The sequence below is a fragment of the Furipterus horrens genome, unplaced genomic scaffold (genome assembly GCF_987537825.1).
Source record: "Furipterus horrens unplaced genomic scaffold, mFurHor1.1.pri manual_scaffold_3, whole genome shotgun sequence".
Classification (NCBI taxonomy): Eukaryota; Metazoa; Chordata; class Mammalia; order Chiroptera; family Furipteridae; genus Furipterus; species Furipterus horrens.
The window spans coordinates 93,890,351-93,913,699 of NW_028327173.1; the positions used below are offsets into that span (position 1 = coordinate 93,890,351).

Sequence of the window (23,349 nt, forward strand, 5' to 3'; positions counted from 1 at the left end):
TTGGCAGGTCAATGGGAGGGATTTACCCAGGCCAGTCAGCCTCAAGAACTGGCTCTGACCACTGACACCAACCTATGCCCTCTGGACAGCTGTGCAGGAGCAGGGTGGTGGTGCTCCGATGTGTTCTGTAGTTGTCCACTGAGTATGCAGGCTCTGGGGTTTCCTGGGTGGTACAGGCCAACATCAGCCCCACCTGTATTTTTCCCAAGTCCACTGTGCCTGAGCTATAAAGCTATCTGAGATGGCTGCTACTTGTGCTGGGCTTGGCAATTCCCAGGTGTGAAACCCAGCTGTGGATCTAGGCTGGTTGATAATAGTATCAAACCTGGGGCCACTTAGCAAGAGGTACAGGGGCTGGTGGCTCACTGAGGCTGGCTGTTGCTTGTTTGTAATGATTTCAGAAGTTGTTAAGTGTAAGGCAAGATGAGCCATTCATATGGAAAAGTCTCTGTTAATATCTTGGGTGGGAGTATGTTGGGTGGGATGAGTCTCAGGGGAACTCCAAGGAGGAGCAAACAGTGTTAGCCAGATTGATGGAGTCTCAGATATTAAACCCAACTGTAAGCCCCGTGGCTCTGTGTGTGAAGGGTTCAGAAATGGGACAATGGCCTCTGCTTGCCTTTCTGTCTGGGAGAAAGCTATCCCCCAGCTCTTGCCTTGATGCCAGACACTTCAGTTCCTCCCTATATGCAACTGGTGCCTTTCGAGCTGCTACACCAGTGCTGGAACTCAGAGGAAGTCAGTCTGATTGAATCAGTGTGTGGGTTCTTTTAAGAGAAACTGCTTGTGACTCCAGTAGTTTTTCTACTCACTCAACCCCCACTGTTATTTTTTTTGCAGCCAGAGGTTGTGAGGACTCATCTTCCTGGCACTGGAAGCCTGGGTTAGGGGACCTGGTGTGGGGCTGGGACTCCTTACCCCGGAGATATTCCTCCAGTAATTTTACCCACCACATGTGGATGTGGGACCAGCCATTCCACATCTGTGCCCCTCCTACCAGGCTAGATGGATGTGGTTCCTTTAATTCCACAGTTATCAGACTTCAACTCAATTTCTGACAGTTCTGAATGAAGATTGTTCTATAATTTAGTTGTAATTTTGATGTGATTGTGCGAGGAGGCGAGTTGTGTTTACCTATGCCACCAACTAGACTGGAAGTGGAAATAATTTTTAATATGCCCTTCAGCACTGCTGCCCAGTCAGCCTCAAATCATCATTCCCTCCACCCCACTCCCCTTGAGAGAGAGAGAGAGAGACTAGATTACTCTGCCAAGTCCTGAAAGGTCAGAGTCAGATAACAACTGCTAGCCATGTTCAGTTTTTCTGGGACATTTCCTGAAGTCTTTTCTGCTTCTGTTTTCTCGCTCTTTCCAAAGCATCTGGTTCATCTTGGGAATGCTTCTCAATGCCAAGCTTATTTTGAGGGCTGCACTGGCTCAAGCCAGACTGTGCTTCACTCTGAGGCCCACCATCCGCGCACTTCCCAAATTGGTGTTTTATTCTGCACCAAAGAATAAAAAGAACAGTGCAACTGCACAGGCCCTTATTTTAAAGACAAATCTGAGCTTTTTAAAGGCTGCTTCTTTGATGGATTTAACCTATCACTTGATGAAGCAAATAACACTGCTATGATTTTTGGTGATTTTTTTTTTTTTTTTTAGACTAGAGTGGACAATTTGCAATCTTAGGAAGCTAAATCTAAAGTAGCAAGTAATATTAGTTACTTCCCTCACTAACCATTTCTTAATGTGGTTTCTCAGTACTAGAGCCACTTAGAAGACACTCTTTTTTAAAAAAAAATGATAATGGTAACTATTTTTTCTTAAGATTTTATTTATGTTTAGAGAGAGGGGAAGAGAGGGAGCAAGAGAGGGAGAGAAACATTAATGTGTGGTTGCCTCTTGTGTGCCCCCAACTGGGGACCTGGCTGAAGACCTGGCCTGCAACCCAGGCATGTGTCCTGACTGGAAATTGAACCACCGACCCTTTGGTTTGCAGGCCAGCACTCAATCCAATGAGCCACACCAGCCAGGGCAGAGCCACTATTTTTCTCATCTTCTGAGCCACACAGTATGTGGCATTTTTTTTCAGAGATGTTTTTGAACAAAACCGTGAGTGGCAGATGGTTTTCCCCAAATATATTCACCCTCTATCAACTTTAGGTCCACATTTTCAGAGAATGGATAAATGATAGCCATTTCCCATAATCTTTCTCTTCAGCCAGATTTAAAACATCAAAACTTAACTGTGAACATATCCAAGGATAAAATTTTCATCTTCACAGCAAGCTGAAGATACTGAGATCATCCTAATGCAGTTAGCTTCCTGCCATGATCAGTTCCCTCTTCTAGTTATTTCTCTTTTAGCCACACCCCTTCCTTAGCCCCAATCCTCAAACAATTCCTCTTTTATTGAAATTCTATAACTTTCTCCTCAGTTCAAGTCAGAACTCCTTTGAGCTTCTTATGGAGGCTGTCCTGCCTAGGACACCAAATGCCCTCCCATGTCCCATGGGAAAACTGCCTACCCTAGCCCCTGAAGTCCTGGCTACAGGTTGAGTGGTCTGCTGGAGAGGTGGAACACCTCCTGTTTGGTTTCTACTCTCCTTGGACTTTGGTCTGTCTGAGCTAACTGCCCTCAACTTCACCTTTAAGCCTTCTTGATTGATCTCTGGTCAATTATCAGACCACATTTTGGACTTTCCCCTGAATTTAATCAATCTAAACATAACTCCCCAGGGCAGTTTTCCTGTAAAAAACAACCTCTTCTTCTGTGCAGAAGCTACAGTAATTGCAGCATTGGAGCTGAAAGGAGCCCTGGGGATCATCTAGTTCCAGTCCTAAAGTTTTACAAATTTGGAAATGGAGAATCAAAGAAATCAAACAACTGGTTGAAAATGCTGTTCCATAAAATGAGTTAACATTCTTCTGGCTTCATTGCCCATTTATTACAGATGTTAAAACAAGTACTTCTATTCACAAGACCCCATATTTTTCTATTAGCCTCCACTTTACAGAAAGAAGGTCTCTCAAGTCACACTAAGTGTGAAGGGAGTGGATTTTAGATACAGTTCACATTGTAAAAACACAGTTATTTTTCTTTTAGTTTTTTTTCTTCATTAGATAGGTTGTTACTGAGGCATTCTTGTACCCACTGCAGAACATCTGCGTAGTTAGAATAATTTAAGTGCATTCACTGTGAAGCTACCCCACAGATAATCATCATTTTGTCCCCACACCTCAGTGGCTTGGGGAAGCATCATGCAGAGCTTTCATGGACCACAATTTGCAGACTTTTGATGATTTGCATGCTCCTCCCATAATGATGAATAATTTAAGCATTTCTTTTTCTTCCACACTGATCAGTTATTGAATCCCCTCTAGTGGGTATATCTTTCAGTAGAATTGATGGTATTTAGGGTGACCACTTCATCCTGGTTTTCCCAGGACTTTCCCAGGTGTAACACTGAAAACCCCATGGTCTGCGGAATCCTTTAGTCCTGGGTAAACTGGAACAGTTGGTCACCATGAATCCTGCCACCCCCATTCCTACTCATCTTTCCAATGCCCAGGGCACCTCAGGATTGAGAATTAGTGCCCTAGATATTTAAGTTCCACAGAACAGCACCAATCAATAAATTGGTAAAATTATTATCAAAACCACTCAGTTATGTAAGTCAAAACACATTGAGGACACATTGAAAGGTAATGAACCAAATTACACAATCAGCCATGAGGGCTCTAACCAGAGGAGACCAGGACTGAGCCTACCCTATTTATAATGATGTTTTCATTATTTTTTGCAGAGAAAGGAAAGAGTTTAAGGATGTCATTTAAAAGGGTGGATTGGTAAACATCAAATTTGAGTCTAAAGTCCCTTTAACTACTGGGAAAATCAAATGTAAAGATTTTCTTCAAATTAAGTACAAACATAGAACACATTTTGTTCCAGGTTTAATTTCTAGGGAAGCAGAAGAAACATCTGCTTTGGGGGATCTATCCAGGCATTCTGCCCTAACAAACTGTGTAAACTCAAGTAAATGACAGGTTCTGTGAGAAAAAGCTAGTATGACAGTGGATTAAATAAACTGAAAATGAGTAAAGAATGAAATAGAGCTATTAAAATTAGAAGTTTGAGGAAACCACTGCCTATCTCTATTTTAAGACTGTTTTGTTTTCATTTATTTGAAAATGTTCAGAAGATAGAGTGTCTTCACGATACACATCTCGGGCAGCAGCTGAATTATGAAATACTATCTCTTAGTAGAAATACCACACTATCCCTTTGCAACTTCAATATTCAAAAATATGGGGGTGGAGGAGTTCAGAGGTATTTGGTAGGAAAAGTATACCAGGAGAATATGTACAGACCTTGGACATGCAAGGTGTTTTCATGAGTTTGTGGTCTTTTTTTCTCAGAGGAGAAATTTGGAAACAGAAAAGTTTACAGAAAGACAAAGAGTCACATGTTAGTTTCCTGGAAATTTAATAGGGTATAGCCAAACATAAAATTTTCATTTGTATTGTTTTGGACAGTTAGAGTTAAATCTGGGCAATTTAGGGATAGAAATGTGCTTCCCCAAGGAGGCTGCCAGGGAAGTAGAAAAAGCAGTGTGACCCTGGAAGAATAAGATAAGCTGGGTGGTAGCATGTGGAATAGGAGGAGGAGAAGGCTCAGAAGGCTTTTTTGTCGATTTACTTTCCTCCACTTGCACAGACACAACTCTGTGTGCGTGTGTGTGTGTGTGTGTGTGTTTAAACTTATTGATGAAACTGCTCCTTCTTAAAAGTGGGAAAATAAGGCATAGTGATCCCAAGAAGTGTTCTCAGGGTCACATAGTGAACAGCAGAGCCAGATTTTATATCCTGTATCAAAGCCTTGGTTTTCACCACCACACCACAAGCTTGTGTGTACCGTCAGCTTTCTGCAGGGAGCACAGTTCTCTGAAGAGGGAACCAAGCCCATGCAGTTTGAAAGAACCGGCTCCAGAGGCTGCAGATGGGAATGAAGGGAAATTCCCTCCTGGACAGGGTGGGGCGGGGCAAGGGTATTGATGGCAGAGACCCACTTCAAGAACAGCCGTTCTTCATTAAATGTTATTTAGGAGGAGGGTGGACCAGGTGTTTAGGGTCCCAAGATAAGCCAAGTTGGGCAATAGAGAGAGATGCCTGAAGATTTGTTGAGTACAGTACTTTTTATGTGCAAGGCATTGTTCTAAGCTTTTTTTTATGTACTAGCCTATTTAAATCTCTTAAGAACCCTGTGATGTCACTGTTCTTAACATATGCACTTTAGAGAAGAAAAGAAATCCAGATTTACAGTCTAGTGCTCTGCAATAGAAACCAGGCAGTTATATAGGGATATTTACTATTTCATTTCCTCATTGGGAAAGATACGGAAATGATAGGTGATTGCAAAATCTCCAATATTGCAAAATATAGGCCTGGAGGGACATGATTTTAATAGAATAGAGGTCAGCAAAAACATATAGTTCATGGGCTCAGTCTGGCCTATTTTTATACTGCCCACAAGCTAAGAATAATTTTATATTTTTGAATTGTTGGGAAAAAGCAAAAGGAGACCATTTCCTGGCATGAAAATATAAGACATTGAGACATCGATGTCTGTAAACATTTTCACATATTGACATGACTCCTTTCATGCTACAGGAGCAGACTTGAGCCGTTGCCTCAGAAACCAAATGGTCCGCCAGCCTAAAACTTTCACTACCTGGCCCTTTACAGCAGGAGTGCTGATGCCTGAGGGGGAATTATGTGGCACACATTTGTCTCATGTTTTAGGAAAATTTTTGTGATAATTATGAATTTTCTATTTAAACAAAAGCCCACCCTTATGTGTACAAAATGGTTAATTAAAGAAAAACTATTTTTAAGTATATTTAATTGATTATGTTGTTACAGTTGTGCTAGTTTCTTTTTCGTTTGCTCCTCTCTTCCCAGTACCCCTCTTCCCTCCAGCAACCCCCACCCCCTTAGTTCACGTCCATGGGTCATGCATATAAAAGTTCTTTGGCTTCACCCTTTCCTATATTATTCTTAACTTCCCCTCATCTATTTTGTACCAACCAATTATGCCTCTTAGTCCCTGCACCATTTTCCCATTTCTCTCCCTCCCCTCTCCCAGCTGATAACCCTCCAAATGATCCCCTTACCTATGATTCTGTTCCTTTTCTGGTTGTTTGCTTTGTTTGTTTTTGTTTTTCTTTTTTAGATTCAGTTGTTGATAGTTGTGAGTTTGTTGTCATTTTAATGTTCATAGTGTTGATCTTCTTTGACTTAAATAAGTTCCTTTAACATTTCATATAATAATGGCTTGGTGATGATGAACTCCTTTAGCTTTACCTTGTGTGAGAAGCACTTCATCTGCCCTTCCATTCTAAATGATAACTTTGCTGGGTAGAGTAGTCTTGGTTGTAGGTCCTTGCTTTTCATCACATTGAATATACCCTGCCAGTCCCTTCTTGCCTGCAAAGTTTCTTTTGAGAAATCAGATGATAGTCTTATAGGCACCCCTTTGTAGATAACTCTCTGCTTTTCTTTTGCTGCTTTTAAGATTCTCTCTTTATCTTTAACCTTTGGCATTTTAATTATGCTGTATCTTGGTGTGGTCCTCTTTGGGTCTAGCTTGTTTGGGACTCTCTGTGCTTCCTGGACTTGTATGTCTAGTTCCTTCACCAAATTTGGGAAGTTTTCCTTCATTATTTTTTCACATAAGCTTTCGATTTCTTGCTCTTCCTCTTCTTCTGGGACCCCTATGGTTCAGATGTTGGCACGTTTAAAGTTATCCAAGAGGTTTCTAAGCCTCTTCTCATTTTTTTCAATTCTTATTTCCTCATTCTGTACTGATTGGTTGTTTTTTTCTTCCTTATGTTCCAAATCATTGGTTTGAACCCTGGTTTCCTTCTCTTTACCATTGGTTTTGTGTGGATTTTCCTTTCTTTCATTTAGCATAGCCTTTACTTCTTCCCTTATGCACTTGCTGTACTTAAACATATCTGTCAAGTCTGTGAGCATCTTTATCACCAGTGTTTTGAACTCTTCATATGTTAGGTTGGCTATCTCCTCGTCGCTTAGTTCTCCCACGGGAACCTTGATTCATTCCCTCTTTTGGGCCATGCTTCTTTCTCCTCATCTTGACAGGCTCCTGTGCCTGTTTGCCTCTGTGTCTTAGGTAGAGCTGTCACACCTATTATGTTGTAATGGGCAGAGCCTCAGGTTTCATCAGTACAGGGTGACCAGTTTCAGCACATTGTGGTGCTGTGGGGGGGGGGCGGGGTCTGAGAGGGAACAATGCCGCTTGCTCAGCATTCACCTCTTTTCCAGGCACTTCTCCTACTTCTGTATGAGCCTGGCGCCTCTCTAGCTGTTGCCCTGGCCATTGTTCCCAGAGTGGGTGGGTCTGCAGATGTTCTAGGACTGTGGGGGCCCTTTAAACAAGCAAACTCTGCTGAGAGACCAGCAGTTTCTTCCTCTGTCTCAATCCCCACTGGTTTGCACAGTCAGAAGCAATGAGTCTTTTTTGTCCCTTGCACTGGAACTGTGAGCTTGTAGGGTCTGGTCTGGTGCTGGGAGTACTCCCCAGGTGTCCCTCTTGACTTTTAAATGTTTGACCGAGCTTTCTGTCAGCCTATTGCTGCTGCCGCTACCACACTACATCCTTTCCACCCCAGCTCCGCCCCTCCTACCTGTATGGATGAGTATTTTTTCTTTTTATCTTTGTTTGTTGGACTTCCATGCAGCTTGATTTTCTGGAACTTCTAGTTGTCTATAGTTTTGAGGTAGTTGTATTCCTTCTTAGTTGTGGAGGGAGATGCAGCATGTCTGTCTTGGCCTCCATCTTGGCCGGAAGTCTAAGAAAAACTGTTTTGAATAAACATTTCAGAAATGCCTTTTAAAATAGAATAGGTAGAAGGTAGCTATTAATACATTTATATTTCTACTTCAGTAAATGTTAGGACTCTGTTTTCATAGAAGGTCTGGTTGGCCTAATGTTTGCACTGATCATCAGAGTCTTTAAGCCCTTGTACGGGCATTAACTTTTTTGATACTTATGAATGCCAGAGGTATTGATCAACAGTAATAAAATCTTCAGCTGGCTGTACAAATAAATGCTGATCATCCTGTCATGAATGATCTTGCAGTGATCTGCTTGTGGAGATTTTCTTGAGCCTACTTCATTCTTAGTTCATCACCTATTGCTGACAATTGGGTACCTGAATCTGCCAGTTCTATATCCCTTTGTAATCTGTGACTCCTTACCCACTCAGGTCTGAGAAAGGTTAACGCTGTATCTAAACTAAGACTTAATAGGCTAAATAAACCTCAAGAGGGGTTTAAGCCTTTGGTGCTTAAACCAAAGATGATAAAATGGTATCCTGAGGGCAAATGCTGCATGTGTGTACAGGCACTTGTGTTTTAAAATTTTGTTATTTACTTGATAACATTTAAAGATTTGGGATTAAAAAAAAATTCAGATTTCTTACTTCACTTAAAATACCCAAAGAGCTGGCAGCTCTGGCCCCATGATCCAGCATGGATTAATTGCTAGCGTTGAGAGGAACTGCTTACTATAGGTGGGCACAGCTCTTCGCCAGGGTCCCCATCCTCCCTTCACATCCATCACACCATGGCCAAGTGCTAGCAGCCACTTGTGAACTCACTAGCCCTGTTTTTCCTTCCTTCCAACCAGCTTCACTTTAAAAAAAAATCTTACCTGCCTGTATACATTTGAGTATGTGAATCCAGCCTACGACATGTGATCATTGTTTTGGTTGCTGGGAGGTTTTTTCTTATTTACATTATATGCCTAACTTGTGGCCAAAGTGTTTGAGGTTGCCAGACTGATGCGACCAGAGCCCTTTAGATGGGGATCAGAATGGTGGTGTCAAGTTGATGGAAATGAGAGGACCCACCAAAAGCATTGCCTTAATTCATTAGCCAATAATTATGCTGAGAGAAGCAACCCGAGGTAGAGAACTGTAAGGACTTGGGAATAAGTCAGGCCTGGATACCAGTGCTGCCCCCACGATATCAGCATTGCCATTTGCCTGGGAGGGCCCAGTGGTGGTGGATGCACAATTCATGTAAGATTAATGAGAACTAAGTGATTATGAGGGAAAAAAGATCCCACTGGAATCCCAGAAAACTCCTGGACAGCCTAGCCTTTTGTTTTAATGTCAAGCTGACCTGACTATGTATTGTTGCTGTCTGTGTCCTCGTTTGTGATAATAAAGGTTATCCTAGGTCAGAGAGAGGCAGAGAATGATACTAAATGTCCACCTGATGACAGTTTTAATATGTTAAGCAACTAAAGTGAAAGAAGCAGAAATAATGTCCTGGCTGGAAGTCAATAGCTGAGCCCACTCAATGATTTGTTGGGAGACAATGCTTGTTCAGTCACCACTTGGACCAGGGAAAACAAACCTTCTTCCAGGCCCCCTGCTAGAAAGGCATCACATTCTAACCTCAGGTTGTTCACCTAAACCATTGCAAATAAGGCAGGACAAACTGTAAAATTTTGGGGGGGAAAACTGCTATTTCGAACAGTAAGTCATGTTACACTCCCACTAGCAATCTGCTTTGACTAAATCATGATTAAAGATCTGTTGAGTTGCTTTGCATTGACATTTCATCAGAGCTCCCTACTGTGGGATCAAGACTCAAGGCAAAGAGGGGGGAAAAACAGCTGAGCCTGCATTGAAAGCCCTTTGCCTCACTTCTCCTGGGCACTATCTCCGCGCCCCACCCCCGCCCCCACAATCTCCACAAGTCAGGATTTATTTGGCAGAAAACTGTGTGGCTCTAGTAAGAATGAAGGAAAGTGAAGACATCAAAACAGACTATTAAGTTCTTCCCTATATGTAGCCGCATTCCTACTATCTCCCTTGCCCCACCCACCCGGGGGGGGGGTAGTGTGTGTGAAGGGGGATAGTGGTGAGGAAGGAAAAGAATAAAAGTTAACCTACATTCTTTCTGAGTGGGAGTACCCATTTCAACCCACTTGGAAGCCTTAAGAGAATAAGTGTTTTCTTTTCCATTAGTAAGAACAGAAATCAAAATATGCTTTCAAGTTTGAAGGGAAAGAACCTTAAGAGAATAAGTGTTTTCCATTAGTAAGAACAGAAATCAAAATATTCTTTCAAATTTAAGGGAAAAAGAAGTCATATTGAATTGAATTCAGTCCCATATGGAAAACCCTCCCCTGTATGTCAGTTGTACCTAACTCTGATCCCTTCCCCAAGAGCCGTTTGGTGAGAGGCTGAGGGCTTGTGCTCCCACTGTGGAATGGAGCACTTGGTGCCCAGCAGTCCTGGTGTGTCCCAGGAGTGAGCTGGGCACAAAGGAAATCCGGGCAGTATCCACTTTACAGAGCCCACAGCCTGACACTGCCCCCCAGGCAGGAACACCATTCAGGGAAATGGCCTCTTCCAGAATGCCCCATGGCAGTCACTGACAGGCCCACAGGCCCACACTGAGTGCTTCTACAAGAAAAATCAGTTCTCAGGAAAGGCCTTGGACACATCCCTTCTTAAAAACTCCAAGCCCTACCTACGTCTGAAACCTGCCACAGCTGCCTTGGCCACAGCTGTCTCCAACCACCCTCCCAATGTGGGTTTGGTTCATTTTTGGTTCAGAGACATAGCTTTACCCAAGAACTCTTGAAAGGATACTGATTAGAGAGGGGCAGGGGAAGTAGGAACTTATAATATAAGGCTGGGAAAAATCTATGATGCAAACAAACGCTTTCCACTTAGCACTAGATAAAGATTAAAGACAGTTGTAGTAATATAAAAATAATTGTCTATGTGTATGTCATTTAAGAAAAAAGAGCTATGATCTCTCTCTCCTAAATGTGTGCAAGGGCCAACAGCAAGTAATTATAGGTGTCATGGTGCTGAAGTGTTCACAACTGTTTTCCAAAGCATCTTTAAATATTGCTGTAGTTCCCTGGTTCTCCCTCTCTCCGTCCCATGTGAGTATGTGAGATACTGGAATGACACACCAGAGGCCACTTCTCCCACAAGACAAATGAAAGCAAAGTCACCAAACCCCCTGAATGGTGCTCAGGCGACTTGTCAGACTCATGAACACATGTACTAGTTTGGAAGCTAAAAGAACACCTGACATTTGGGAAGGAATTCCATGTCTAAAGTGAATTACACTTGAGCAAAATATTCTTTCACAAATAGGCGTGTGCTTAAATTCTCTGCTGCTCTTGGAGGAGGAAGTGAGACAGGTGCCTCCTACTCCTTGGCTTGGTGAGGACACGGACAACCTCATTCTGCAATGAATTCACTTGCTTCAGGTTGAAAGTCCTTTCTTTCTGGTGGATCACAGCTGCCCAGATGTTGCAATTTCTTTTTATTTTTCTGTAGAGAAGTATTTTTTTCTTTCATCTTCAGGATTTTTGCTGCCAAAAGAGCACATTTAAATTCTGTGTTCCCTCTTGATTGTGACTTACCAGTGTTGATAGTTAAATCCTTAGTGTCGTAGGTACCGACCCTCTGATACTATATCAAACACTGTTATGCACATTATGCAGCACTGTGATCTAATTTTAATAATACTTTTTTAAATTTCTTATACTGCTATATATAATATACATCAATACTTTTGTTATATAACCTAAGTGGATAACCCTGTCTTAGTTACCTGCCAAACTCAGGACTTTGGTTTGTATTGTAGTTAACACAGTTACAAAGTTGTAATAGTGTCTTGTTTTGTTTTGTTTTTTCTTTGTAACAGAATGTGTAAATCAAAGAATATGCATTGTGTGGTTTTCCTTTTTCTGGAGTTCAGGAAGATTTACACATGGCATTTGGTGTTCTGTATAGACCCACCTACCTTTGTGAATTCATTTGTTAACCCCTCTTCCTTTGAGAGAGCATTCCTGATGGGGTGAACTCCCTGTTTTCTCTCTCCCATTGGTCATTCTTGAATTAAGCACTGACTCGGCAACTCGGTTGCTTTATCAAGAAAAATGGGTGTGACCTTGGCATTCTTTCACAGTTCTGTAAATAATTGCTAGCTTCACTGGACAAAAATTAAGGAAGGAAAATGCAATTTTTAAAACAATCCATCTTTTAACAACTGAAATCAATGTGTCTATGGTGCTGTATCCTGCTGTCTGTTGTACTTTTGAAATCATACTCAGCTGAAAGCTCACTTCTGACTTAACTGTGATGTGCCCACAAGTACCCTTTCTGTTTGTTTTATTAGCAATGAAACCAATACTATTTATTTGGGATATGTACAACAGTGTTTTCCACTGTGTTTCATTTGCAAAAGTGGAGAACAACCTTCCCTGTTTTGGCAAATAATTAATATTCCATATTAGATTTTGAAAGTCTTTAATATCATGAACTTATCAAACCTAGAAATTGTAGTTCATTCTTTTATTACTGTGGCCTGAGTCCCTACCCTCTCTTGTTAGATGAAACTTAGCACCATTTGAGTTCTTAAATATCCAGCTTTTTCTGAGTATGTACGTTGAGGCCATCAAAACTAATAGCTGGTTCAGTAACCAGTTTCATCTCCTGTTATTCACACTCACTACTTAACACTGCCACAGTGCAATGTGGAGGATAAAGTATCTGTGTGTGTCTGGGAAGCAGTCTACACTTGTACATTTTTTTATACTCTGATTCTGTAACACTTTTGAGTTTTTGTTTTACAAAAAAATAACAGTGATAAAGCAATCAGGAGACCAAGAGGGCTACTATCAATGCCTAGGGTTGTCTGACCTTTGCTGCTAGACCTACATGGCCAAATTAATTTACTAGAGTAATAATTTTTTCAAAAGCCAGTTTTCTTTTCTGTATTATCTGTCTGAAACTGCCAATATCACGAATAGAAAGGGAGAACCATGAAGGAGAAGGAAAGTGATGTTCAGTTGTATTTATGGTGAGGAGCAACGTGGAAGCAGGTACAATCTGCCAAATTTTAGGGGCCTGATGGTGTTGCCTTGGAGGCATCCATACTTGTATTTTGCACTCTTCATATGTAACCATATTGCCAAAGACAAATTTTCATCATTTAGTGTAAATAACACTTTTTAACAGAACCATAAAGTTTCTGTGCTGTATTTATTGTCTTCCAGTTGCAATAAAAATTATTGAGTCACATAAAAAAATCCTTTAATTAACAGGGCCAGAAATGTTAGATATTTTTCAAAAGAAGAACAACAAAAATTGCTAATGCTCATTGAACATATGTGAACAAGTACATAAACCCTGAACAAGAGTTATTTCATTTAATGTTCTTAACCATGTGAAATAGCAAACGCTGTTATTTTCCATCTCACAGATGATGAACATGGTGCTGAGAGAGGCTAGGTAACCTGACCCTGGTCGAATAGCTAGCTGGACAGTGACCAGCAGGGATTTGAAGCCAGTTACATGGGCTCCAGCAACTGGACTAGGGAACTGCAGAATTAAGGTGCTGGCTTCTATCCAGCTGAATGACTTCAGGAAAACAAAAATTGTATTGGCCTTAGTTTCCTCATCTGTAAAATAAAGCATTGAGTTGGGTGATTTTTAAGATCCTGACAACTCTTTGGATCTATCTCTAAATTAATATCCATCACATGCATGCTGCTGTGGCCATTCATTTGTCTGAGGTATTTCAGGAAGTTAAGGGGTAGCCTGGGATAGGAGGAGGCATTGTACACTAGCTGTTTTCTTAACAGGGGCAGCTGCTTCAATTGCTACACCATGCCCAGACAGGTAAGATAGCTAGGTGACTGCAGGAATGAGACAGAAGCACACCCATTGTGACTGCCACAGCTAATCTTTTAACTGGACTGATTACTTTTCCCCAGAAGCATCCTTGCAACCTGTGTCAGTCTGCAGCTGCTTGCTCCACATTTGCTGAGTGCTGGAGGCACCTGCCACACACATTAGCTTTGAGAGCCCCTCTGTAATGTGACCAGACCTGCGGGGCTTCTCTTCCTGGCTTCTCTGAATTTCACCTACTGATAACTTCCAGGAATTTTGCTGCAGCCCAGAAACCTTAGTTCTTTCTTCAGAATAAGGATGTGGGAGAGGGCATTGGGTGGGAGGTAAAGTCCTTTGATTTCTATGAAATGCCCTCAAATCCCAAGATGTCAGGCTTATAAAGAGATGCAGTGGCTAGTCACGCTACATATTGTAGATAATACCATGTCAACAACACGAGTTATCTGAAGCTCTTTGTGAAATGGGAACCAACTTCTGCTCTCTGGGAACAATGACTATCACCTTTCTCTCTGGCGGGTAAACTAAGGTGTGTTTATTTCATTTATGTCATCCACACCAACCCTTTAATGTGTTTCAAGTCAGTCCTAGGATCCTTCTGCCCTCACCCCATGCCCACAAACAGGGAAATAATCCTTATTTCCCTCTTCTCATAGTCTAAACACACACACGCACACACACACACACACACACTCACGCGTGCGCTATGTAACACCGTCAGAAACGGTCTTATTTAATCCAGCAAACACCTACCTGTCTCTCCACCAGACTTTTTTTTTTTTTTTTTTTTTGTTGTTGTTGCTGATAATACTTAGACGTGTTGCATTTTCCTTATCTGTGTCTGTGTGTGCTCAGACCTAGAGATAACACTGAAATGAAAAGACATGGCGGAGAAACGGAAAGAGGAAAGATATAATGCGGAGGAGCATTAGTCCTAAATGCTGTGGTTTCCACGGAGTGCTAGCAGGTTACACGGCTGACCCGAAAAAGGAGAACCACTTATTCTAAAACGCAAGAGGAAAGTGTGAGAAGAGAAGGGAGATAAGATCGGAATAGATTGGATGGAAGGGGGTGGGGTGAAGCAAGAGAAGCTCAACCCCAGTAAAAAGGACCGTCATTCCTTTCCTGAACGTAATTTGCTGTGATCCACCACTTGTATTTCATATGCAAATGAGGAGGGCTTCCCGGAGGCTGGGCCGGCTGAGCGCACTCGCTCCGCTCTAGGCTGCGCTCTGCTCGCTGCTGCTGCGTCCCAACGCCCAGGGCCTGAGACCAGTGCATGTTGCAGAAGCATGTCCTCTGCCACCACCGCCCAAGAGGACGGACGCGATACTGACGTAGAGAATAAATGAAGATTAAAGGACTCAGGAAAAGGAAGTCCGTTTGAGAAGCTGTCGATATTCAAGACTGGCAAAGGAAGTCCAATTCAGCCTCTTCACACCTGTGATTTCAGGGACTGATCATTTCTCAATCCCTGGAGAGAGATTCTTTTACCAAGGTAGTGAAAATAATGAACTTTTGGAAGTATTACCTTTTTGCGTTCACTGTGCTCAGTGTGGTTATTTTTGTGATACTTTACAATAGCCAATTAAGCCTATCAAAAAGGAGGTTGAATAGCTCCAGTGAAAGATATTCTGTAATAAATGCCTGTAAGGATGCCTTAGAAGATAAGTCAGCTTTTTTCTGGGAGAAGACATTAACATCACCTTTGGGAAGTGTCCCTTGCAAGGACTATCTGATCCAGAATCACTACATCACCAGCGCCCTGTCGGAAGAAGAAGTGGCGTTCCCTTTGGCATATGTCCTGGTCATCCATAAAGACTTCGATACTTTTGAAAGGCTTTTCAGGGCTATCTACATGCCTCAAAATGTCTACTGTGTTCATGTGGATGAGAAAGCCACAGCTAACTTTAAGAAATCTGTGTGGCAGTTACTGAGCTGCTTCCAAAATGCTTTTATTGCTTCAAAGATAGAGCCTGTGGTTTATGCGGGCATTTCCAGGCTCCAGGCTGACCTGAACTGCCTGAGAGACCTGGTAGCCTCGGAGGTCCCATGGAAGTACGCAATCAACACCTGTGGACAAGATTTTCCCCTGAAAACCAACAAGGAAATAGTTCAGTATCTGAAAGGATTTAAAGGGAGAAATATTACCCCTGGGGTGCTGCCTCCAGCTCATGTAATTGGCCGGACTAAATATGTCCACCAAGAGCACATAGGCAAAGATGGCTCTTTCGTGAAAAATACTAATATTTTGAAAACCTCACCTCCACATCAGCTGACCATCTACTTTGGCACTGCCTACGTGGCCCTTACCAGAGAGTTTGTCAACTTCGTCTTCCATGACAAAAGGGCTATTGATCTACTGCATTGGTCAAAAGATACCTATAGTCCTGATGAACATTTCTGGGTGACGCTTAATAGGATTCCAAGTAGGTACCAATTTCCATTACCATTTTTTTTCTTATTCATAGATTGAGTTTGCTACCACCATTCAGCTCCTCTAGAGAACTGACTCGTTTGAAGTTATTTTTAAAGAAATTTAAATGCATAGAAAACTATTAGTCTCGTTGCTCTTTAGTGACAGTTTAATGACAGTAATGTTGTTTTATAACTATGTGTAATATAGTAATCTAAGAAGTCTGTTGATCTACAGGAGCTCTGGCAAAGCTACCTTTGATCATGTATCACATCATTGTTCACTTTTAGCTCAGCCTTTGGAATGAATGCTATTCATAGTCCTCCATAAGCACAGCTATAGCATAATGAGACTGATATTTTCAGAAGCATTCTAAAGCTTAGGAGTTGAAGTATGTAGTATTTCTTTCAGGGGATGTTACACAGTATTACATTGATGCTCAGTCATTGCTCAAAGTTCATGGGGCTCTTTTCAGAATCTTTGAATTCTCTTTGGATAGTTCACAAATTATCACTATGGTTTAAATGTCTCTAGTCTAAGACCTGGACAAATACCCATGTCTCAACTGACTTGGTTTAATAAACCTAGTCTGACAGTTACTGCCTAGAAGAATGGGTAACAATGAGATGAAACATACAGAGAGAGATTCTAGCTGGAGTTGAGCCAAAGTAAATGCCCAGTTTTTAAGTCACAGATTTTTATTAGAAATTCCAGTTTGCAGCCTCTCGTGTTTATATGCTGTGGATTCTTTTCTGTTGTTTTTGATGTGGAAAGGGGTCCAATGTATGCCAGGCAACTGAAGGCAAAAAACAGCACTAAACTCCCTCTTTGATTCAGGACTGGGTTTCTTTTCAAAATTCTGTTTTCCATATGTTGTCAGGGATTACCTGTGTGACCTGCATACCTTTTCCCGGTGATGTCCCAACACAGTAGTTCCCGCTGTTGTGCCAACATGGCTGTGGGTGTCAGTCCTGTGCAAGGTTGGCCCTATGCCCGCTGTGCTTGAATAGCTCTCTGCTCTTACAAGTAGTGTCATTATTGTTGAGGCATTTTGATTGCTGTTTGAAACTACCCTCATATCTGAAAGCACATTCAGTTATTAGGTGCCCAATAATACAGCATTCCTAAGAGCTAAACTAGGCTGGTGGTCACAGAAGTCTACTTAGAGAAAAAGGCAGAAAGAGGTTCAGCCAAGGTAACTGGGGACAGAGACAAATGCTATCTTCTGAGCAATTTACTTTCAAATATACTGAATTGTCAGATCATGAAGACTTGTAGGAGGGGGAGTGAACCAACATTTATCATAATGTAGTGAGTGTTCTTCATTATTTATGAATAATGATTTTAAACACATGTAGTAAATATATATGTGGCATATAATATTGTTTTTGTTGATAGTTTGTGCCACATATATGATGTTCCATGTAATTTCTTTTAATTATAAGAAATTATTATTGTTATCCTCATGTACAGATGAAGAAAAAGAGGCTTAGAAGGACTGAAATGCTGTGCTCATCTTCACACAGCTTGTCTAAGGTAAAGCAGGATCTGATCCTGGACTTATGTAGCCTGATGTCTGAACTGTTTCTCTTGCACCAGGAAAAGGATGATTATTTATTCTTTCCTGTATGTCCAAAGCAAGGTCCCTGCAGAATCACAGAAAGGAGAAAGGGTGATGGTGGGGAAGGATGGTGAGGGCAGTGGAAGGAAGCTCTGCCTCACCACTTTTAAGCTGGAAATAAGGTTAGCGGTGTGTGTGTGTGTGTGTGTGTGTGTGTGTGTGTGTGTATGTGTGTGTGAGTGCTGGAACACAGCACACTGAGGCTTAGCAGGCCACTGTGCTAGCTTGAGTCATGGGAAGGTTGTCCTTGCTGGAACTGGTCACCACACCCCACACAGGCTTCTGTGCCAGCTTCCTGAGTTTCATCTGGAATATGCTTTGGTGTGGCTCACGGAGTGTGTTGAGGATTTTGTCTTCACATGGTACAGAAATCTTCAAAAAGAATAGAATATTTTGACATATTTTAAGCAGTCAACAAATATTTATTTAACCTTTCATGGTATACCAAGCACTATTCTGAGGGTACCACTGTAAGCAGTCAGACATGATTCATGGAATTTAAGTTTCAGGATTTGAATGGTTGAGCATGAAATTTAATGACTGTTTAGTATATTGGGCTAATTTCAGTATAATTTTAGAATATTAACCTAATTTTCCCCCACTCCAGCCTCTCAAAAAATGTTTTTCCCCCCTGAATATCTGTCCTGATTTTAAAACAATTTTTAAAGTTAGCTCTTAAAAAATCAGAAAGTATGTTCACAAGGTTTAAAATATTTTAATTTTCCATTCCATCAGTGACTAGTATTATTGCTTTCTTATATATCCTTCCAGAGATATTTTATTAAGTTTACAGATAATAAAACCAATTAAAAGAAAATAGTACATATACTTTAAGTTCACCACAAAAATACACAGAAAAAAGAAAATTTGTCCTTATTTTAAATGCTCTGTTGTCTATAAGTGAGCAGCAAAATACCATAAGATGTATTTTTTATTTAATTAGATCATATGCAGACATTTAGGGAGCTAATTTAAAACTTAACTTTCTTTTTATTTTGAAGAATTTTTCAATCTAGGTCCTAGGGATTTTGTGGGAAAAAGGCAACAGGGACCTTTGCTCCCTAGAGTCCAACAGTGGTGAACCCCCAGAAAGGCTGTTGTTCCCTTGTTTAAAGCTATACTGTGGCTCCTCATTATCTTGAGGGTCAGGTTGAAGCTCTTATTGTGGCATGAGCTCCATGACCTGACTCCCCACTTCCCCACCCCACCTCTCTGCCCTCTTTTCTTTTTACTTGAAGCTTCATATTTTATGTTCCAACAACTCCTTGGCTCTAAACACTTCTGCAATTTTCACCTGATTTTATATTGGTGGCTCCTTATGATGTCCTCTCTGAGATACCCTTTCTACCATCTCTAACTCCCATCCATCTTCTATAACCCATCAAGGATGTTACCACCTCCGGAAGCCATCTCAGGTAACCCACCTCTCAGATGGTTGGTACTCCATCTCTGGGTTCTCTTATACCCAATGCCACTGCTGCCAGCATTGAGTTATAATAACCTGCTAAGTGAATACTCTCTTCTGCCTTACCTATTTAGTTTTTTCTTTTTTTCAAGGTAGTAAATCTGACATCTGTCTTTGTCTTCCCCATCACTCTCCACACTACCATGTTTTTACTGTGCCTGATTTGAGGCTATGCAGAATGCTGGGTGGTTGTGGGTTGGATCTCGGGGAGTGAATGGATAGCTATGAGAAGATTGGAGGGATAGATAAAGTGTCCTGTACCTGGGTGGGTGGGGTAGGGGTAATTTTTTACAGAAAGGTTTAGAGAAACACTAAGATACTACTTGGAGGTATAATTCCACAGTAGCTAGGCCAACAAATAATATCGGTAAAGAGAAAGATATCAGAAAGACCTTGTATAATTAGTAAACTGTAGAGTTCCAGTTTGAATGTTAATAGGGCAGTCCTTCCTTAGAAAATCTGATTCCCAGTTCACCAGCCTGGATGCATCATGCAGTCACATCTGGTGGCAAGAGAAAGCACTGGCATTCTATTTGGATGCCTCCAGTCGCCACTTACTTGCACCTGGTTTGAGTTTCTCCCACCACTTGGCACCCTTTTGGCCCTGCTGTTAGTACCATTCTGAGCCTACTCCCAGTTTATGCAGTAGGCTTCTTATGTCTTAATTTGATCTAGACTGCTCCTTGTTCACTACTGGTTTAGAAAGAAACATGAGCATAAGGAAATGAAAGGTTAAGATAATACAACAATAGAAAAAAACTGAAACATTCTCCAGGTGTAGCTCTCAGCAAACAAACATTCAGCTATTAAGAAGGTATTGTGTGTGTTCTCTGCTGAAAGGTTACTAAGGCCTTAAATCTGGGTGTGCCTAGATCAGTCCCAGTCTTTAAAAAAATTTTTTTAAATTGATTTTAAAAAGAGAGAGAGAGAGAGAAAGGGAAACATCAGTCTGTTGTTCCACTTATCCACACATTCATTGGTTGATTCTTGTATGTATCCTGACTGGGGATTGAACCCACAACCTTGGTGTATCAGGGTGATGCACTAACCAACTGGGCTACCTGGCCAGAGCCAGTCCCAATCTTTTTTAAAGTACAGTCATTAACTATTGGGATGCGTTCTGAAAAAAAATGTGTCATTAGGTGATTTCGTAGTTTTGTGAACACCATAGAGTATAACACAAACCTAGGTGGTACAGCCTACCATATACCTAGCCTCTGTGGAATAGCCTATTGCTCCTAGTCTATAATCCTGTACAAAATGTTATTGTACTGAATTCTAGAGGCAATTATGTTATAGAACCCCTGGACTGCTCCAATTGAAACAGAACCCATGGGCTGTTTTGTTAGGGGCCCGATTGCCCGCCACCAGAATTATAACTCTCAATACCAGAGTTTAGTGAAAAGAAAAAGAAAGAATTGTTTATTTAATAGTTATATAGATTTAGATTTGCGGATTTCTACTGTTAGTCTTATGTTCCTTAAAACACCCACAAACACATATTCTTGCCTCCCCCTACCAAACCAGGCTAGTTTTAGAAATGTTAGAGATACCATTTCCCTACTTTCCAAACACAGTTCAGCTTTACCAGTAGCTGCCAGTCATTCAATTCTGATTGGGGAGACCTCGTCTGTGTTAAAGTGCTCACCAGCTTTTAATCCAAAAAACTCGTGGATTCTTGGCCTCCTTGTAAACTGCCCAGAGTTTTTCCTTCTTTGTAATCCACATGCAGAACCCAGTTAAAAATGTCTGCCGCTTATTTTTAAATCCCTGACTGCATCACACAGGCTCTGCGTGCTTTTTCCATACCATCCCCTGGTCCAGGACCCTCCCATCTCCTTGAGGCCTTGGATGCATTAACATTTGCATGACAAAGACACTAGCCACCAGCCTCAGGCATGTGAAGGCATCCTGAAAGCTGCTTCCTTCTTCCCATCCCCCAGCCACAAACTCTGGGGGTTTTTGGACACCCCTGTTCTGTAACAATTGTAACACAATGGTAAGTATTTGTGTATTTAAACATACCTGAACAGAAAAGGTGTGGTAAGAATATGATATAAAAGATAAAAAATGGCAGACCTCTATAGGGCATTTATCATGAACGGAGCTTGCAGGACAGGAAGTTGCTCTGGGTGAGTCAGTGAGGGAGTGGTGAGGGAATGCGAAGGCCCAGGACAGCACTGTGCACTACAGCAGGCTATATAAACCCCGTAGTCTTAGGCTACACTCAATTTATGAAAACATTTTTCTTCAATAATAAATCAACCTTAGCTTACTGTAACGTTTTTACTTTATAAACTTTAAAATTACTTTTAACTTTTTACTCTTGTGTAATAACATTTATTTAAAACACAAACATATTGTATTGTTGTACAAAAAATTTTTCTTCATATTCTCTATAAGCTCTGCTCTATTTTTATTTTTATTTTTATTTTATTTTATTTTTTACTTTTTAGTTAAAAACTAAGACACAAGCAGCACATTAGCCTAGTCTCAGACAGGGTCAGGATCATCAATATGACCATCTTCCACCTCCACATCTTGTCCCACTGGAAGGTCTTCAGGGCAATAATATACATGGAACTGTCTTTTCCTCTGGTGACAATCCCTCTGGAAGACCTCCCAAAGGACTTGCCTGAGGCTCTTCTTAGGAAAGAATCATTCTTTTCAGAAATATGTCCCTGGTGGTTTGCTTAATTTGTTTCCTTTTGTCATCATAGATTTGCTTGTGAAAAGATATGCACTGTGAACATTCTTTATTAATGAAAATCTTTCAGTGTTAGGGGTCTGTGTTTTCACACTTTTTAAAGAGCTTTCTGAGGTCTACAAAAGCTTCTGCTAACCCTTCACTATGAATTTTTTTAGAGGTTCTTTTTTTTTTAAATTTTATTGTTTTTTCTTGCACTTTCCTTTGTTATTGCCTCCTGTTTCAGTTCTAACACTAATTACTCATTAGTACAGCAATTTTCAACCTTTTTCATCTCATAGCACACATAAACTAATTCCTGAAATTCTGTGGAACACCAAAAATATATATTTTTTGCTAATCTGACAAGAAAATAAGGATAATTTTGATTCACATCAGATGGCTATTGTTGTGCTGGCTGTTGTCATTTTTTAATTTGACAGTCTAAGGGAAAAGAGGCCAGTGCTCTTGACTAAATACTCAGTTATTGCATGCTTTAAATATTCTTGTGGTGCACCAATTGAAAATCACTGTATTAGTCATTCTTCAGCAACCCTATCTAGGAGCTCCTCAATGACATCCTCATCCACACCCAAATTAAAGTGGTTTGCCATCTCAGCCACAGCCTTCTCAATTTTCACAACCTTTGTGCTATGATGTCAGGACAGCTACAATGTCACTAGGTGTTATTGACCAGAACATTTTTTTAAATTAATTAATTTATTTTTTAACAAGGTTACTTTACTTATTTATTTTTATTTATCTGTTTTTAGAGAGAGGGGAAAGGAGAAAGAGAGGGAGAGAAACATCAATGTGCAGTTGCCTCCCACACGCCCCCAACCGGGGATCTGGCATGCAACCTAATCATGTGCCCTGACTGGGAATCGAACCAGCGATACTTGGTTCACAGGCCAACACTCAATCCACTGAGCCACAGCAGCCAGGGTTTGACCAGAACATTTTTATGGGCATATGACTTCACACATTGTGTTCTCTGCACATCGGCACAACTCTAGAATTTAGTTTGTAAGACCACAAAAGATGCATTTAATCATACTGATTATAACAACAACCTGGAATTATAAACATTGATGGGATGTAGAACCAGGTCTTAATGACTGTCATTAGAACATTCAGGTCTACAATAATGCTATTTTTCTGTGGCCATATGACAGTCCACACTAATACTTATTTTTGTCACCATGGAAATTACGGTTGAAAGAAATATTATAAAAAACAAATATATTTATGGGCTCTACTAATTTACCATTTTTAATAATGACATCATTTTGTATAACCCAATAATATTAAATATGCATATAAATTTGGGCATGATTTTCAAAATATAGTATTAGTGATCTGGGCCTGTGTTTTTCCTTATTGGTAAAGGGCTCTAGGCTCTTTTGGG

The 23,349-nt window shown here is 40.9% G+C and overlaps 1 protein-coding gene across 2 annotated transcripts in view; it reads left to right on the forward strand.

The window, feature by feature from the left end:
- The window catches only part of GCNT2 (glucosaminyl (N-acetyl) transferase 2 (I blood group)), a 118,936-nt gene that overhangs the window by 40,674 nt on the left and 54,913 nt on the right, over positions 1-23,349 (forward strand). The window contains exon 1 of one of the 2 annotated variants that reach the window (XM_090269873.1): positions 14,998-16,182. The exons of the other annotated variant lie outside the window; for it this stretch is intronic. Within the exon in view, the coding sequence (XP_090125999.1) occupies positions 15,264-16,182 (919 nt within the window). The 5' untranslated portion in view covers positions 14,998-15,263. Of the gene's footprint in view, positions 1-14,997; positions 16,183-23,349 lie in introns of those variants that run through there. 2 annotated transcript variants of the gene reach the window in all.